At 32.3% G+C, this 17,777-nt stretch overlaps 3 protein-coding genes and 1 long non-coding RNA gene across 10 annotated transcripts; all 4 read left to right on the forward strand.

Moving 5' to 3' along the window:
- Positions 1-729: 729 nt before the first annotated feature.
- Positions 730-2,795, forward strand: LOC112904443 (uncharacterized histidine-rich protein DDB_G0274557-like). The gene is made up of 2 exons (XM_025974492.1): positions 730-838; positions 2,489-2,795. The coding sequence occupies exons 1-2, from the start codon at positions 824-826 to the stop codon at positions 2,675-2,677; spliced, it is 204 nt and encodes a 67-aa protein (XP_025830277.1). The 5' UTR covers positions 730-823; the 3' UTR covers positions 2,678-2,795.
- Positions 2,796-3,365: 570 nt separating this feature from the next.
- Positions 3,366-8,784, forward strand: LOC108733519 (facilitated trehalose transporter Tret1-like). Of its 3 annotated transcripts, none has more exons than XM_025974494.1 (2): positions 3,366-4,745; positions 6,840-8,784. In XM_025974494.1, the coding sequence occupies exons 1-2, from the start codon at positions 4,685-4,687 to the stop codon at positions 8,162-8,164; spliced, it is 1,386 nt and encodes a 461-aa protein (XP_025830279.1). In that variant the 5' UTR covers positions 3,366-4,684; the 3' UTR covers positions 8,165-8,784. The 3 variants fall into 3 exon arrangements, with proteins under 3 accessions (XP_025830279.1, XP_025830280.1, XP_025830281.1); XM_025974495.1 differs by lacking the exon at positions 3,366-4,745 and adding an exon at positions 4,926-4,942; XM_025974496.1 differs by lacking the exon at positions 3,366-4,745 and adding an exon at positions 5,109-5,541.
- Positions 8,785-10,337: 1,553 nt separating this feature from the next.
- Positions 10,338-11,116, forward strand: LOC108733520. 2 transcript variants are annotated; one of them, XR_001937245.1, is made up of 3 exons: positions 10,338-10,691; positions 10,752-10,945; positions 11,034-11,099. It is a non-coding gene; the product is annotated as an uncharacterized LOC108733520 (long non-coding RNA). The 2 variants fall into 2 exon arrangements; XR_001937244.1 differs by having other exon boundaries at positions 10,344-10,691; positions 11,047-11,116.
- A 267-nt stretch (positions 11,117-11,383) lies between these two features.
- On the forward strand, positions 11,384-17,214 carry LOC108733518 (facilitated trehalose transporter Tret1-like). Of its 4 annotated transcripts, none has more exons than XM_018464692.1 (5): positions 11,384-11,506; positions 12,397-12,523; positions 12,801-12,930; positions 13,371-13,588; positions 15,731-17,214. In XM_018464692.1, the coding sequence occupies exons 4-5, from the start codon at positions 13,537-13,539 to the stop codon at positions 17,062-17,064; spliced, it is 1,386 nt and encodes a 461-aa protein (XP_018320194.1). In that variant the 5' UTR covers positions 11,384-11,506; positions 12,397-12,523; positions 12,801-12,930; positions 13,371-13,536; the 3' UTR covers positions 17,065-17,214. The 4 variants fall into 4 exon arrangements, with proteins under 4 accessions (XP_018320194.1, XP_018320197.1, XP_018320195.1 ...); XM_018464695.1 differs by having other exon boundaries at positions 13,493-13,588; XM_018464693.1 differs by having other exon boundaries at positions 12,397-12,507.
- The last annotated feature ends 563 nt before the right edge of the window (positions 17,215-17,777 follow it).

Here is a 17,777-nt window from a genome sequence, read left to right on the forward strand (position 1 = left end):
ATCTATAAAAGAATACAAGAGCAGAACGAGACTCGAATTTTTATTATTTTTTTGACAATCAACAACAACAATAATTATATTCGGAAAATACCGTTAATAATGTTTTAGTTTGAATTGGATTTATTTATTGTCTGGTATACTGGAATATTTAGCGTCGTTTTGTAAAGAATTATTGCCTACTTTAGATAATTTTTCCATCCATTACCTGGCGTTCTAATGCCCCATTCTGATGAGCCAATAATATCCCTCATTAAAACTGCTTACGTATAATGATTCTTATAAATTGATAATCAAATTAAATATTTAGTAGACAATTTGTCTACTATGCGAAAAGTTAATTACACTCTTACGCAAATTAATTTTTGAGAATCCCTCTAGGGCTGTTCTTTAATTATTATTATTACACCGAACCGAATTTTTATTGTCTATTAAGTCAATTTTATTAAGTCATATTCGCAATTTTGACAGTTATTCTTATACATAAAGATTAACTAATGGTAAAAAGAAGAATTTAATATGAATAAGATGAAATAAATGAAATACATGAATTAAAAAAACATAAACATTCATTAATTAAATTTAATTAAAAGAAATGTTTTGCTATCGTATCGTAAAAAATAGAGAGATGAATTTTTGTTGTTTTACTAAAAAAATAAAAATTTAATCCTCCTCGTACAAAAGGTCAATCAGTAAAAGTCAAAGGATATCAATTTACTTTTTTTTTTTTCGTTTCTATCAAAGGGACAGTGCATATAAACATTGTTGTCTTCATTGAATGCTACAGATTCGTGAAAGGAATTAAAATTGAATTTATTGACAAAAAATGGGGAGTGTTGTGGTAAGTACAATTTGTCATTTATTGTTAAACAATGAAATATTCAAACCTTTAAAAGTCCATTTCTTTATGGAACATTTTATTTATCAAATTAACCGAATTAAAACCTACATAAATAACAATTAATTAATTTAATGTTTCATTATTTCAGGTATAGTATAAATATAAGTGCTTTATCATTTTATTGAGTTCAATAAACCCCGTTCTTGCAATTTTTCCGTTGCATTTTTCTTTTAGCTTATTTTAATTAAATATTGTGTTTACAACACCTAACATTACTATAGCTTAATTAACCAGAGAATGTAATCATTAAAAAAGTGAAAGCAAAAATGTTTAGACCAAATTACATAAGATATCATAAGCAAATTTAAAACTTCAAAACGGTAACTTTAAATAATTATTATAGACAACAAATAGATTATTAAAGGTAAAAGGTCATAAAACTTTTAGTCTAATTCTTATTTGAGTGATTAAACTAATTGATCCCATCCATGAGAAGTTTCCCTTAATCCCATGATGTATCGGACTTCGCACATGTCAATCAAGCATCAAGCAAACCGTTGATTTTCAACCTCCAAAGTAGTACACGCGAAATAGCACGCAATATTAGCTTCTCACAAAATTTGTGATACTGTCACAAATGTTGAAGGAGTAGTTATTACATTCTTATCATTTACAGCAAATACTAGTCTTGCAGGAAACTGATTTTAAGCTAATAATGGAGTTTTCGACAGGAAAATACTACAGAGCTCAACTATTTTCAAAGAGTATTGTTTATAGATAAATGTTGTTTCACGAAATAATTATAAATAGTCAGTATTGGCGGTGTGACTGCAGAACTTTTTTGCACGATTCAGAAATAATTTTGGTAGACGTCCCGATGCCTGTCTTCTAGAACGGAATTCAATTTTTTGTCTCTTAATCACGTTGCTGTACCCACAGTGTGATTCCCTATTACATATAATTGATACTCTCCAAATATTGCCACTTATTTCAAAAACACCCTGTACGTAACAGGTACAGTATGGTCCAACAAGCAACGGTGATTCAAAGTTAAATTTTCCTAAATGAAACATCTTTAAAGAAGTGCTACTTTATTAACAATACTTTTGGACTAATATTGAGATAAAAATCCAAAAATATAACTACGCAAATCCTAAATTTGATGTCTTTTCACCTCATCACTTTCGACTTCGTGATCTCATAAAATTTTACATTTTTAGTTCCTATTTTCTGGCCTGCCCATTATGTATAAATACATATATAGCGAGGTGTAATAAATGTTTGGGGTTTTTATCATTTTATTAATATAGGTAAATTATAGAGAGATAAAATTAGAATCCTAAATCATTCTCATAAGTGCACCACGCTATAAGAGAGAAGTTACAGTATATTTGTTACTGTTACTACCAAATTAAACGAAAAGAAATTATGCACTATGTTATCATCATACTTAATATAGATAGGTACATATAATACTCTTTTGTGCACTAATATTTAAAAATGGAATTATTAAAGTCTATAAAAGAAAATAGTTTCCCAAATTTTTACAGCTAATACATATCATAGGTATTTTGAACTAGAAAAAGGAATTTGGTTTCTTTGATGGGATGTACGCATATTGTAACATTTTTTTCTAACGTTTTTTTTTAGTTAGCAGTTTTCTTGATGTGCATGGTGGTAGTGGCAATGGCTGACGTTGACATGCAACATGATCATGTAGAACCACATGAACAACAGCATGCACATCACCAAGGGCAACATGATCCACAACATGAGCACACACATAAAGAACAACATGGGCATGGTTCTCATTATGAATCCGACCATCACCATTATTAACTTTGGACACATCTCTTTCAATATTTCACAAATATTATGTTGATATAATCAAGGAGCATTGCTTAGTTGTTTATACAATACATTTTGTAATAAAACTTTAGTGACTCTGTTGTCTGCATTAGGTCTTCAAAATGATTTTACTTCCCTGATACCACTATTTATAACAAAAAATTAGTGAAGAGTAAAGCAAGACTAAGACCAAGACTGTCCCAGTCTTTGGTCATTACGACAAAATATTCAAATCTACGTTAAAATTATAGATACCATTGCTATCTACTGCTACATAAAATATAAATGTATTTACTCAATTGTTACCGTATCAGGCATTTTATTTCAAATACTTATTACAAAATATCCATATTGCACTCTGTACTTCCCAGTTGTGGCCTATAAAGGTAGTAACTCGCAAAAGAATTACATAAAAGGAGTACTGGTACTGTTACTGAAAGTTCTCATTTTAGTTTTTACTGTTATACAAACAAGTCATGGAAAATAGAGTGGCGAGAGAGAGTGGAAAAAACCTGAGAACCAACAAAATGAACAAAATTTGCAGTTTGAATTTTCAAAAGAGTGGAAAATTATGCACAAGAAATTACCTTTAATCCTTCAACTTTCAACATTCCTAAAATTTACTCCCAAAAGCATTCAATAAGTCTTCTTTCATTATTCACATTCCTAACGTGAAATCTTATTAAAAGTTTTCGGAATTTAGAAACAATTTTCGCAGAAAAATGCTGAATTGTACTTCTCGATAATTAGTTTTAAGCATTAAAATTGTTTTTTTGATTGTGTTTTTACGAAAAAAAAAGGAAAAGGGACGCAGTAAAATAGGTTCAAACAGGATCGTTTATTATTTAAAAGTTGCAAACACGGTTGTCTTAGAAATACACTTCCATGACTTTATGTGTGATTGAGTTACAACGTCTGGACCGTGTTACATCTTCAGTCGTTATGAAGTAATTAATTGTACACTTAGCACTATACGGGTTTTATGTAAATGATCGCCTGGGTGTGACGTTCAGTTCCGATTGATTGTATTGCAGCTCCAGAATTACTTTCATCAGCGGTTTTCATATGTTACTGATTTCCACACTTATATGACTAAACGTTGATCGTTGCTGAATGTATGTTGCTTCTTTAAAGTTACACGGGAACTAGTGTTCTTCCATGTGAAGAATTTTTGTCTCCTCTGCCTTCCTCCAATGAATTTTGCGTGTTCTGCTATACCGTACCGTGTAGTTTCTCCCCTTTTTTGTATATGATAAATGTTCCTTCATCCGATTTTCAAATGATCTCTTCGTTTCCCCAATGTATAACTGACTGCATTCGTAAATAATATAGGGAACTTCGTTCCTTTCTCTGTGTGAAGGCTTCGTTTTCATGAGATAGTCACGCAAAGAGGAGAACTAAGAGAAGGCTGCTTTTATTAACAATTAAAATCGTAATTAATACCGATGTAGATGTACATTTCCTGAATTATGGCAAAAAAGAAAAATGAAGCAGCCAGACAGACAGGCAAACAAACGGTAGAATAATTGTGTTTATCAATGTAACATTATTATTTGCGTTAGAGTTTTTAAGAAATACAAATTTCACTCGGTTGAGCTCTCAGCTGACTGTTTTATTTATTACGTATCTTTATTTAACTTTTTAAGAAATACAACTTTTAGCTGACGATGGGCACACATTCACGTCTTTTCAAAACCACGCGTTGTTATGATGTTAACAAATTCAAAGAGCAATAGCATCATTACAAATACAAAAGGCTTTCGTACAAATCTTATCAGAAAAGAAGTGCCTAAGCCATAAAATTGTGACGTATGTTACTGTTAATGTTAATAAATCATGGTTGTAGCAGCCAAAAAGACTGCCTTAATAGGCTCGCAGATATAAATAGAAATATTTTCAAAAATTTTCATTCCATTTGTAATTTCTAAAGACACTTGAATTAGAGTATCTACCTAGATTGTTGTTACATATAACAGTTGCTTTTTTATTAAAACTGAAATGGGTGACGATAATGTGAAGAAATGCGGCAGAACCTATCTGGCAGCAGTAGTCTTTTCAAGTAAGTAGAAATAGAATTAAATTATTTTTTTANGTCAATTTGCACATACACCTTGGCCAACAAATGCTTTCAAAATTTCATTTAAATTTTAAAACGACCCAACTGTATCTACGCTGCGTTGGTTTTATCGATCATTCGAAACTATCGACGTATCAACATATTATTTACAACATCTCTGGCAGCAGTAGTCTTTTCAAGTAAGTAGAAATAGAATTAAATTATTTTTTTAATACTTTGTTCAATATCTAAAAAAAGTAATTAAGTTTTTAGTTTGTATGTTGGTCGCGATTTCGAAATTATTGGTTCTCATAGGCACGCCATAGACAGTTCGATCAATTATCGATCAAACTGAAATTGATCCGTAAGAGAATGATTACATATTATAAGGCAATGATCAATATGTCGTCATGTAGTAATATTTACAGCAAAAAGTAGTATTCCAAATATTTTATAAGACCTTACAAACGGATCCACATGACAAAACTAGACCTACGACGCAGCTTATATACATGATAAGTATATAAACCAAATTAATAAAGCAGCAAATATCATATACGACCTGCAGGGTGAGAATAAATGGACTATATAGGATAATCGAAAAAATATTTATTTCATTAATTGCACCAAACGGCACCGAAATTAAGACTGTTACTTAGAATTCGGGAGGACGCCGCGCGGGGGTTTGATTTCGGGTCCGTCAACCGTGGTTCTAGCTTTTTTTTGTGATTTTCTTGGATTACTTAGGAAAAACAATTAACAATCTATAATCTTACGTTTTATGTTTTAATTTTTGCAAGTAAGTATTGATTGTTGTTATCAATTAAAAATTTCCGAAAAACTATGGAGATTAATAATTCACTTTCATATAAATGCAAAATTTGCTGTGCAAATCGCTGATAGCATTCATTCATTGCGTAGCCCATTAAGTCTTATTCTTTTCATATTTCAACTAACTGACTATCTTCACTAAAACAGAGCTCGTGGTTCCAATAAATTATACACCGCCTAATTTGCTAAATACAAACTAGTTGATAAAATTCAACCAACTTGAAACGAATTTCTAAATTTCTACAATTAATTTTTCATCTAGCAGAATCTTTATAATATTGTTTATAAAATTTTTGAATAGGTATTTATTATCACAAAAACAATATAGATAACGGTTATAACATTCATTGTACACATCCTTAAATTTATAGTTCTCACAAAACACATTGTTGTAACTATATGTAATAGAAAAACGAAAACACTGTGTGCCTATTGTATTGCATCATTACTGCACATTAAATTAAGTAAAATGGTGTAAGATAGTTTTTTAGGGGAAGAATGAGTGAAACCCTCTTTTGATTGAGGATACTAAACCAACAAAAACCATGTTACTTTTTTTTATCGTGAAAGTACAACTGTTAAAGAAAAAAAAAATAAGCCCAAAGTAGTTTCTGTCGGATCGTCCCTCGAGATAGAGGAGCCGATTTTCGAGAGCACTTTTTTTCAATTGATATATCTTAAAAAATTTTCAATATATTTAGTTTCTTTTTTCGCATGCTAAGCGCTACATTTGCAGCGAGTAGCAAGTTAAAAACTGCTAAAAAAGTTGATTCGACGGTTTTTTCGGTATATCCCGATAAGTAATGCATAGAGAAAAAAAAATTAATCGATAAAAATACCTTCAATTTTGCGATTCAACTTTTTGAAGAAGTTTGATTTTTCACAACTCCAAGGAATTGCAGACATGAGTATCTATTTTGCTATTTATTTCAATTTAATCTATGCGTTCCTGAGAAAAAGGGTTTTGATAGATAGACAAACAGACAGACGGACGCACAACGAAGTAACTCTAATATAAGACCTCCTTTTTCCTAATATTAAAATCAGCATCAATATCAATGCATGATTACCACAAAATAGCTTAGGGAAAATTTTACAACTTTTTTGCTTACCGCCCCGTCCCGAAATATTTAATTTCTGTTTAATGAATTTAGGAAAGATACCATAAAATCTACCGAAAACCTTAGTTAATAATAATAACAATTTTTATCAGTAAATTACACGGGAGTTATAGTTTTCTACAATACCATTCTTCTTTCTTTTCAGGTAATTTGGCAACATTTATGGCTGGAGTATTATTAACCTGGTCGTCTCCAGTTTTTCCTCGACTGAACACAATCAACGACGACAATCCCTTCGGAAAAGTGGTGACACCTTCTGAACAATCACTAATCAGCTCATTGTTACCGTTGGGTGCTTCACTCGGTCCCATAATTGCAGGTTTACTGACCGACAGAATCGGAAGAAAGAAGACTCTTCTAATTTTTTCAGGGATCCCACTCGCAGGAGCTTCTATCACGCTAATTTTTGCAAAATCAATTCTCGTCTACTACATTGCAAGATTTATTGCTGGTGTCGGGGTAGCAAACACTTTCGTGGTAATTCCCATTTATCTGAGCGAAATATCTGAAGTTTCAATACGGGGTATGGTAGCATCATCTTTCGGTTTCTTTTGTGCTGTTGGACAATTGTTTTCGTACTCTGTTGGGCCCTACGTTTCTATCGTAACGTTTAATACAATCTGTGCTGTAATTCCAATACTATTTGTCCTAACTTTCTTGTTTTGTCCTGAAAGTCCTCACTATTCTATTTCTAAAAAGGATATGAACACTGCTCAAGTGTCCCTTTCCAAACTACGAAACATGTCCACAGAAGATGTCGATAGGGAACTTAAATTAATAAAGGAGAATGTGGAAAACGCTTTGAAAAATGAAGGAATAATTTTGGACATATTTACGAACAAAGGATATAGAAAAGCATTCCTCATTTGTCTTGGATTGTTCACATTCCAACAGTTCTCTGGCATACTCGCTATTCTTTTTAATGCTTCAGATATATTTGCGGCAAGTGGTAGTTCCCTGGACTCGAGCATTTCGGCAATTGTCATAGGAGCTGTCCAGGTTTTTGCATGTTTGATAACACCAATTTTCGTCGATAGATTAGGCCGAAAGATGTTACTGCAGCTTTCAGTGATTGGAATGGTTATTTCGGAAATACCTTTGGGTCTGTACTATTTTCTGAAAGATCACGATTATAATGTAGAATCCATAAGTTGGTTACCGGTTACATGCCTCATAGTATTCATACTCACATATGCGTGGGGACTTGGTTCAGTAAGTTGGATTTTAGTTGGTGAAGTATTTCCAACGAATATTAAAGCGGCCGCCTCGACTATGGTTACAAGTTATTGTTGGTTTCTTGCGTTTGTTGTATCTACACTCTTTTTGAGTTTAATAAATTTAATGGGGATGGGGGGAGCTTTGTTGTTTTTCGCTTCTTGTTGTTGTGTGGCTATTGTTTTTACATTTTGCTTTGTTTTTGAAACGGCTGGAAAAACAATTCAGCAAATACAAGAAATGCTCAATAAATAAAATAACATGTTAATATAAAACATACGGATGGTGTGATAAACCGTTACCTCGAGACTGTGATTTTTGTATATATAAACTGAATATAATAATATAATTAGATATTATCTATGCATTATACTAAGTATTCTAAGTGCTGCCTTTGTAATTTATAATAAAAATAAAAAATGAATGCACTTTTGGTTTTTAGTTCACTATTTTAGTTACTGACGAGATAGAGTAGGACGAGGTTATTGAATACAATGATTGAAACATAAAGACTAGGTTTCATCTGGGCTTGGCTCGCGTTGATGGCCTAAATACGTGTCAAAATCATGGACGACCACATAAAAATAATTTTTCTATTCCTCAGGAATAGTATTTCTTTCTGGATGAAAGATACCCTATGTCCTTTTCTGTACCCCCGACAATGCGTGTACTTAATATGACAGGTTTTACCCGCGGCTTCACTCACGTTGATGACCTAAATACATGTCAAAGATCATCGACGACCACATAAAACTAATTTTTCTATCCTTCAGGAACAGTATTTCATTCTGGATGAAAGACATCCTCATCAGCATCATAAGGTCGTCAGTCCTAAGACTGGTTGAACACGTAACTCCACTCTTTCCTATCCTGAGCTAATCTTCGCATTTCCCTAAAACTAGAACAGCCCACATCCTTAACTATTTGCGAACAGTAATCTAATCTAGGTCTACCTCTACCCGTCCTAACTCCTGTTTCTGCCTCTACTATGTCTCTGACTAGACCTTCATGCCTGAGAAGGTGTCCTACCAACCTATCTCGCCTACTTTTTATTGACTTCCATAGAGTCCTCTGTTCTCCTATTCCTTCCAATACCTCTTCATTTCTAACCTTTTCTATCCACGGCATCCTCATCATTCGCCTGTAACACCACATTTCGAACGCTTCTGACCTTTTCTTTTCCGCCGCGCCCATTGTCCATGTTCCGCACCCGTACAACGCCGCGCTCCAGACATACACCTTTAACAACCTTTTTCGAATTTCTAAATTAACCGTTCGCGAGCATAGAAGTGACTTCTTTTTATTAAAGGCGACACAACCCTGCGCTATCCTCTTCTTTATATCCCTACTACTCCTTCCATCCTTATCTGACTTCTTAGGTATCTAAATCAGCTACTTCTTCTAACTTTTCGTCTCCTATCTTTATATTCGCTCTTTCCCTACACAATACACCCTATGTCCTTTTTTGTATCCAAGACAATGTGTGTACTAAACATTATAGATTAGACGTAATCTTCCTCGACGTGCATGCCCACTTTTACTAAAACAAATAATCAGAAATTAATGATACCCAGAATTTGTGTGATTTTGACTACCATCATATTCATAAAGTTTTCCTGAAAACTAATATTCAGGCAACATTTCTTGAAAACTAAAACAACAATCTCCATCTCTAACTAGTTGCAAACAGAAACCTAATTTATCTCTACCTTTGACTCCTGTTTCTACTTCTAATAAGTCTCTAACTTGTCCTTCATGTTTCTAAATATTCCATGAAAAATAAAAAGCTTCTGGTAAACGATTAATTATATATTTTATCTATTATTTTTAAAATTTCGTATAAGAACTGTATTGTTTTGAATGCAGTAAATTAAATAACAAAAGATTAAACTGATTACTATCTGCAGCAATAAATCAGGTGTGTTAGGATTACATATGTATATTATAAGCTTATCGTCTTTTTTTGGAGGTGTACTTAATTGAAGTATTTGTTGAGTAATATGAAATGAGACATAAATTGTAGGTACTATACTTATCATATGGGATAGTAAATGGTATCAAATAAAATGTGTCTATAAATCATCCCCTACAGTCCTCATATTGTTAAGAGGGGTGACAGGAGGGGGCTCAATACCCATACGATGTTATGGTGAAGCTAATGAATTGCTGGACATCATCATAAGGTTGTCAGTCCTAAGACTGACTGGACACGCACCTCCACTCTTTCCTATCTTGAGCTAATCTTCGAATTTTCCTAAAAGTAAAAATTCTCATATCCGTAACTATTTGTTTTTAATCTAGGTCTACTTCTACTCCTCTTAACTCCCGGTTCTGCTTCTAATATATATGTAATTATCTCTTCATGCCTGAGAATGTGTCCTTTCCGCAAATGAAAAAATAACATTTTATTGTATTCCATTGTTATCACACAATATATGACATACAATAAGCGATACAATTGGTAGCACCGTAAATTAGGTAACAAAAGATTAAACCAACTATTATCTGTAATAATAAACAGTGTGTTGTTATAAAGCCGGGAATACATCTGAAGAACGTTGTCATCAATTCGCATTTGTTTGCGTTTGTTCGTCAAGTGTATGTACATGGTCGTTTACATTTCGGGAAGATAGATGGATTTTACTTTTGTTTTTTATTATCATTGTAGAGAAAGAATTTAAGTGAAAATCAGTTATTAGTGCCAGTGTCTACTACATAATTAACAATAAAATTATACAGCGAAGAAAATGAAAAAAAAAAAGAAGGGCAAACAGACTTATATGTAAGTAGAAATAGATATGATTGCATGAATTTACTACATAGTATTTCAAATAACAATAAGGACATGGTTACCTACTGATGTTCAAACATCAAAGGATAATTTGTTCACATGTGTCACTCTACTTAGAAACGTTTTCGCGAATGTCTACGAACGAGCTACAATGATGGGAATGTAAACGAATGCGAAGGAATGGCAATGTATTCCCAACTTTATTTACGTATCCGCTTGTACCATATGTGCAGGGGCGGATTTAGGTAATACACTTTTTTACTGATGCTGAAATGACACTAATTATTTACATGTTGCTATAGTTATTGATGAATTTATAAATTCTTTATAAAGTTTAATATTCCAGACAAAAATCTAACAGATGAACATGAACAGACCTCCTTAATTAGATTATTTTAGAAATTGTTATGTAGAACATTAATGTGAAATAAATATCTACTATATATTCAATGCCTTTTACTTAACAATTTAATTTTTCGACAAAATATTTCAGAATAAAGACAAGTACAATGTCATAAATACATATCTGTATCAGTTTTTTTTTGTCGAATGCATTACATGCATTGCACGAAAACAATTTTACAATGAAATAATTTACAACAAATAACAATCATTTCAAAGCTCTTTGTATTATCGCGCTATTCATATTGTTATCATCATTATTGAGATATTATCATTTTTAGTGTCAAACGAACACGTTTAATCACGATGAAGATTTAATCAACATTCGTTTACCGTAAACCATTATTGCTTCAGCAGATACACCTTAGAAAGCTTAACAACTAGTGATACTTTTATACATTTAGGTAAGAGCTAAAGTGTTTTTTGAATTTCTGAAATACCGAAGTACATAATTTTCAAAGTTATTTTGTGACTACCCTTATTTCTAAAGATCTAAAGAATAATGTGTGCCAATAAGATAAAGTTAGCATCGCGAAATTTAATTCTTTTTCAAATCGACTATTTAATAATTATAGGGTGATAGTTTACAAAATTGCCTTTTATATGCCTTTTTGGAATATTAAATTATCCGAACTATATAATTGCCTAAACGTTTTGAAAAAATGTACAATTAATTAGTAGGTACGCGTTGATTTGAAAATTAATAAATGTTTTATTTTTTCTCAAATTATATACGTAATTAAGTTGAAAAAGGGTATTTCCCATCAATGAGGTAAATTAAGAAGTATTAAAAAAAGATATTTTGATGATTATAAATGATTTTTTAATACTTATTTTGCACAATGCTTAAACAATAATTGTTTTTATTAATTACAAACTTTTATCCCTTGCTTCGTTCGCATTGATGTCCTAAATATGTATCAAAAATCATCGAGCAGTTAAGGGTTGCATAAAAGCACATAGGATATCATTTATCCAGAAAAAGTACTGTTTCCTAGGAACAGAAAAAAATTAGTTTCATGTGGTCGATTTCACACCATAACTACCTTATTGATCACCATGAAATTTTATAGACACATTGTCAGGGTTGCAGAGAAGCTTATAGGGTAATTTTTATCCAGAAAAAATGATGCTCCTGAGGGACATAAAAAATTAGTTTTATGTGGTCGATTTTCCGCTATAACTACTCCATCGACCACCATGAAATTTTGTTAGGGGTACAGAAAAGGACTTTATCCAGAAAAAATATTCTTCCCCAGGGATAAGAAAATTAATTTTATGTGTTCTATTTCAGGATTTAATTACACAATCGATCATCATAAAATTTTGTAGACACATTGACAGTGGTACAGAAAAGGGTGTAGGGTACCTTTTAGACTGTTCCTGAGGGACTTAGAACATCAACGTAAGCGAAGCTGCGGGTAAAATCTACTTTATAATATATTAGCTAGGGTTAATTACATAATAAGACAAATAAAAAGTGCATTTAAAGGGCAATTTTTAATCTATCACGTTTACTTCAAAAATTCAAAATTGACTCTACCGTTGTGTGTGTGGTAAAATTAATAAGCCAATTATTGTTCTGCTTTTGGTCCAACACTAACAAACATAGGAAAGTGAATATGTGTAAAGTAGTTAATTTTAACGTTTAATTTAGAAACATGCGTTTATACCACTTTATTGTAATATCTTTTACAGATTATATGAAACGGATCGCAAAAAGTATACCGATTTCGACATTCAGATAAGTAAACAAAGTCAAATAAAAAACTACGCAATTTTATCAGTTCTTGTGAATTGACAGGTGTTGGACGGAGTTTAATATCAGGTAATACTATATTTTTTTAGTTACTTATATGTAAGATGTTATCAATGACAAGTTTTATTATTATTAAATAAAAAAAGATTAATTTTATTTGAATATATTTAAAGAACAGGTATTCAGTGTCACTGAAGGTAAACTCGGTGGTGATTACTCATTTAAAATTTAAAAATCCTTGCTCATACATGTTTAAAACTATTAAATTACCATCTCTTGAGATTATTTTATTGTTCAAGTTCCTCCTTAGTAATATTGACATATAATAATATTACTATTTTCATAAATAACGCAAAATTGTTCACAATATTATTAAGAAAGAAAAAATGATTAATACGAAAAAATTACTCTCACATTCACGGTTCCTAATAGTAGAGCTATCGATTTTAAAAGTTTAATTAATTTGAGTACAATAGAAGTAAGTAATTAATATTCCTTGTTTCATCTAGATCTTCCTGATACGGTATCTAAAAATTTTTTTGGAAATCAAAAGTTAACAACAAATACTTCAATAGTTCGTTAAATGAATAGATAGAAACAACAAAGATTTAACTTGGCTTATGTAATTCAGTTTGCTTAGTTGCCTTTGGAATCCTGAACAGAAAATAAGTGAAGATGTTGGAGGCACTCAGAAATCGAGGATACCAGCTAGCAGCAGTAATGTCCTGTAAGTAGAATTAGAACCCTTTGTCTGATTTCAAATTTTTACCAGACATTGTTAAATTAAGATATCTAGTAGGATTTTTGACGACTCGAATAGGAATAGGTGAAAAAAAAATTGTTTTCCATTTTGTTTTTTTAATAATTTAAAATTCACTACTCCACATCTCTTTTCTTTTCTTGATATTTGTATAAGCAAAAAAATATTGATTTTGGCTGTAGCTGTAAAAAAATGTGGTTGTCTTTAAGAAGTTATGGAATTCCCAAAAAAATAATGGGTTTTAAGAAAAAGTAAGTGATGTCCGAATCAATCAGAAGTAGGGATTTTCTTGTGGTTCACATTGCTGTAAACAAAAGAGAAGTTAACAAATTCCTAAAAAGAATAATGGGATAGTTTTAGACAGCCAAACGCTATCAAAATCAACCAGAAGTAGGGATTTTTTGTGGTTCACATTGATGTAAGTAAACAAAACAAATACGCAGGAACTTCGTTCGTATTGTCTTTTCCTACCTTAACCTTATGATCCTATGCAAGCAAAACTATAAGATTAGGAAAAGGCAATACGAATGAAAAATTCTAATCCTTGGGTTTGGTTGTTATCCTTACTCCTTATAAACCTTGAAAACTACATCCAATGCCTTTGGTTTGGGAATTTGTTAACCTATACAAGTCTTTAACATTTTCTCTACAATTACAGCCATAGTTAATAATTTTTTGCATACCTATACAAACATGAGGACAAGAAAGGGATGAGAACCAACGGGGTGTTAATAATTTAGACGTATTTAATTTGAATACTTAACTTATATGTTAACATAAAAGTCCATGTTCTGGGTAATGTTCAAATTCGAGTCTTACATATTCACAAGTCCAAAATGTTTTAAATCATAAAAATTCCTGAACAAAAAATCTAAAATATAACATTGTTACGTAGTCGAGTATAGAAAAAGGATATATATTATTTTTTTCAGTAACAGATAAATAAGAAGTTGATGATGTTATCACTTCCTCTGCTCAATTATTTACATGATAATTTGTTGTTTGTACAAACGTTGAGTTAATTATTTTTAATTTTTAATCACCAACTGATAATACTACATATTACATGGAGAAGCACTTTTAGGAATTTGTTTTGCTTTTTCATTCTTTATATCTAATAACTAGAAAAGAAATTATCAAAAGCTGTTGGTTCTTTTATTAAAAAATTTTCCACTACCGATATTGTGGAAACACCTATCTTTAAGCAGATATAAAATTACTAATAGGTAGTTGCATTTAAAGTTCTTATATGAGCTAGTAATGGTTAGACGTAGTTTAAAATGACCTGGGTTACGAAATTGGGTAGTGGCGTCATATTGCATTCACTTCAAAAACATCCACTCAACTGCTAACTATGTTAACGATGACGATGTCACAGCAAATGTTTTTAGTGAGATGTGAAAATCAATGACAGGGGGAATTTTGGCATTGCGCAACTCAAGGTCATGACCCATGAGACTCTTAACTACCTCTACTCGTCGTGGGTTCTCCAGAAGTATACATACATACGTGATAACAGTTTATTAACGCTTGAAACTCAAGAACTATGATTCTGATAAAAAAATTAAATTCTTAGAATTTCGATATCGTTTGAATGTCGCCATATTCGACTTTATTTGTATTTTTAGGATATACTACGCTTTGTTTCAACCTTTTAGAATGTGAGTTTCGCAAAATCCGCTGTCAATTTGCACATACACCTTGGCCAACAAATGCTTTCAAAATTTCATTTAAATTTTAAAACGACCCAACTGTATCTACGCTGCGTTGGTTTTATCGATCATTCGAAACTATCGACGTATCAACATATTATTTACAACATCTATTAAAAAAACAATACAACGTGTTTACTAGGATATTGCTCATTCAAAAATATAAATCGATTTATTAAATATCAAAAACTAACTTGTTTACTTTTCATACTACAAGGAAGCTGTCAGAAAAAAACTTCCCTATAGATATAGATAATACGCACATACGTTTAATACCACTTGTGAACGTTTTATCATTAACTATTTGGACGACGTCACTTTTTGTTATGTAATTAAACTAAACATATTCGAGGAAATAACGAATGTGATAATAAAGGAACAATCTATAATTTTCTAGGTAGTATAGCCTCATTCGCCGTTGGGCTGATATTAACATGGACATCGCCCGTATTCCCGAAACTTAACAACAGTACAGGTATCTTGGACGATAATCCTTTTGATGCACCCATTACCACTGAAGAACAGTCCTGGATAGCATCTTTTCTATCATGTGGAGCTATTTTTGGACCATTTGTAGCAGGATTCCTTGTCGATAGAATTGGACGTAAATGGACTTTAGTTTGCGCGTCTGGTGTTCCCCTAACAGCAGCATTTCTAATGTTAGCATTTGGTAGAACCCCAGTTGTATACTACGTGGCGAGGTTCATCGGCGGTTTAGGAATGGGGGTAGTTTTTACTGCTTTGCCCATGTATATAGGGGAAATATCTGAAGCACCAATAAGAGGAACCATGGCATCGTTTTTCAATATTTTTATGGTTAGTGGAGAACTAGCTTCTTACGCTTTAGGACCTTATATACCGATCATGTGGTTCAGCATAATTTGCGCTATATTTCCTGCTGCATTTGTGATTTTGTTCTCGCTTTTCCCGGACAGCCCTCATTATTACATTTCGAAAAACAATATTCCTGCTGCTGAATCATCCCTTGCAAAACTTAGGGGTACAGACACAGCGGGGATTAAAAAAGAGTTTGCTGTAATAAAGGAGAGCGTCGAAAACGATATGAAAAATAGAGGCACAATAGCTGATGTGATAAAAAATCGTGGTTTGAGGAAGGCCTTGTTGATATGCTTGGGGCTAGTAACCTTGCAACAATTGTCAGGTATCCAAACTGTTTTAACATACGTGACGAATATTTTTAATGCTTCTGGAAGCTCCATGGATTCCGACATTTCTTCTCTCATAGTTGGCATAGTCCAATTTGCGACAGGTTTTACGACCCCTGTGTTTGTAGACCGGCTGGGGAGGAAAATGCTGTTTTTGATATCAGCGGTAGGAATGGTGATATCGGAAGTACCACTCGGGGTTTACTTCTATTTAGAAGAGAATGACCATGATGTGAGCAATATCGGATGGTTACCTGTTGTTTCTATGATCGCTTATATTATTACATACAATTTTGGTTTTGGCCCGTTACCCTGGACGGTTATGGGCGAGGTATTCCCAGCTAATGTGAAAGCTGCTGCTTCTACAATAACGGCAAGTTTCTGCTGGATTATGGGATTCGTTGTAGTACGATTTTTCGGTAATCTACAAGACGCTGTTGGTCTGGGTATGACCTACTGGATTTTTTCAGCTTTCTGTTTCGTGGCAATATTCTTCACCCTTTTCTTCGTCATAGAAACGAAAGGGAAAACGTTTGCCGAAATTCAAGAAATATTAAACCGATGAGAGTGCTATTATAACGACTATTTTCCCAACTGAGTAATTGTAAAGCACGCAGCTGTTGTACCGAAAGACTATTACATAATACGTATTATTGTGATATATTATTATACTGAATAAGAGAGAGGAACAAATAAATTTATTTTGATACAGTTTTATTAAAATATGATAATCGATTGACAAACCCAGAGTTACTTTTCTAATTATAGGTATAATTTATTTAAAAGTGTGATATGTAGTAAAAGAATGAATAACAACAATGTTGTTTCGCAGATTTTTTAATAAAGTTACCGGTTGAAAGAATCCGCTTCAATTTTATTTAATACCCTGAGAAGAGGATCCACAATAATATATTGTAAAACTATCAATAATAATAATGACAAAGCTTTTCATTGACCTCGCATCTTATACAAGTATCTCAGACGTATTGAAAATTCCAGGCACAATTGCTGGAATTGTCTAACAAAAGTGACCTTTGCTCTTTCAATTGATCCCTGGTAGGGGAGAGCGGTGTCTAGTGATCTCTTAAGGTAAACTATGTGGGATAAAATGATCCCGGAATACCTCAATATTATAAATTAATCACCATTAGCTTACTTTTATATTTCTTTCTGAAAAGAGAAAATTCATAAAAATGAAAAGAAATAAAAGGAAGGCGCTGAAGACAAAGGAAAAGCAAAACAGATGGGACTTTGAAAGGAAAAAAGTTAATTGGAATA

This window comes from Agrilus planipennis, unplaced genomic scaffold (genome assembly GCF_000699045.2).
Source record: "Agrilus planipennis isolate EAB-ADULT unplaced genomic scaffold, Apla_2.0 scaffold44, whole genome shotgun sequence".
NCBI classification, from domain to species: Eukaryota; Metazoa; Arthropoda; class Insecta; order Coleoptera; family Buprestidae; genus Agrilus; species Agrilus planipennis.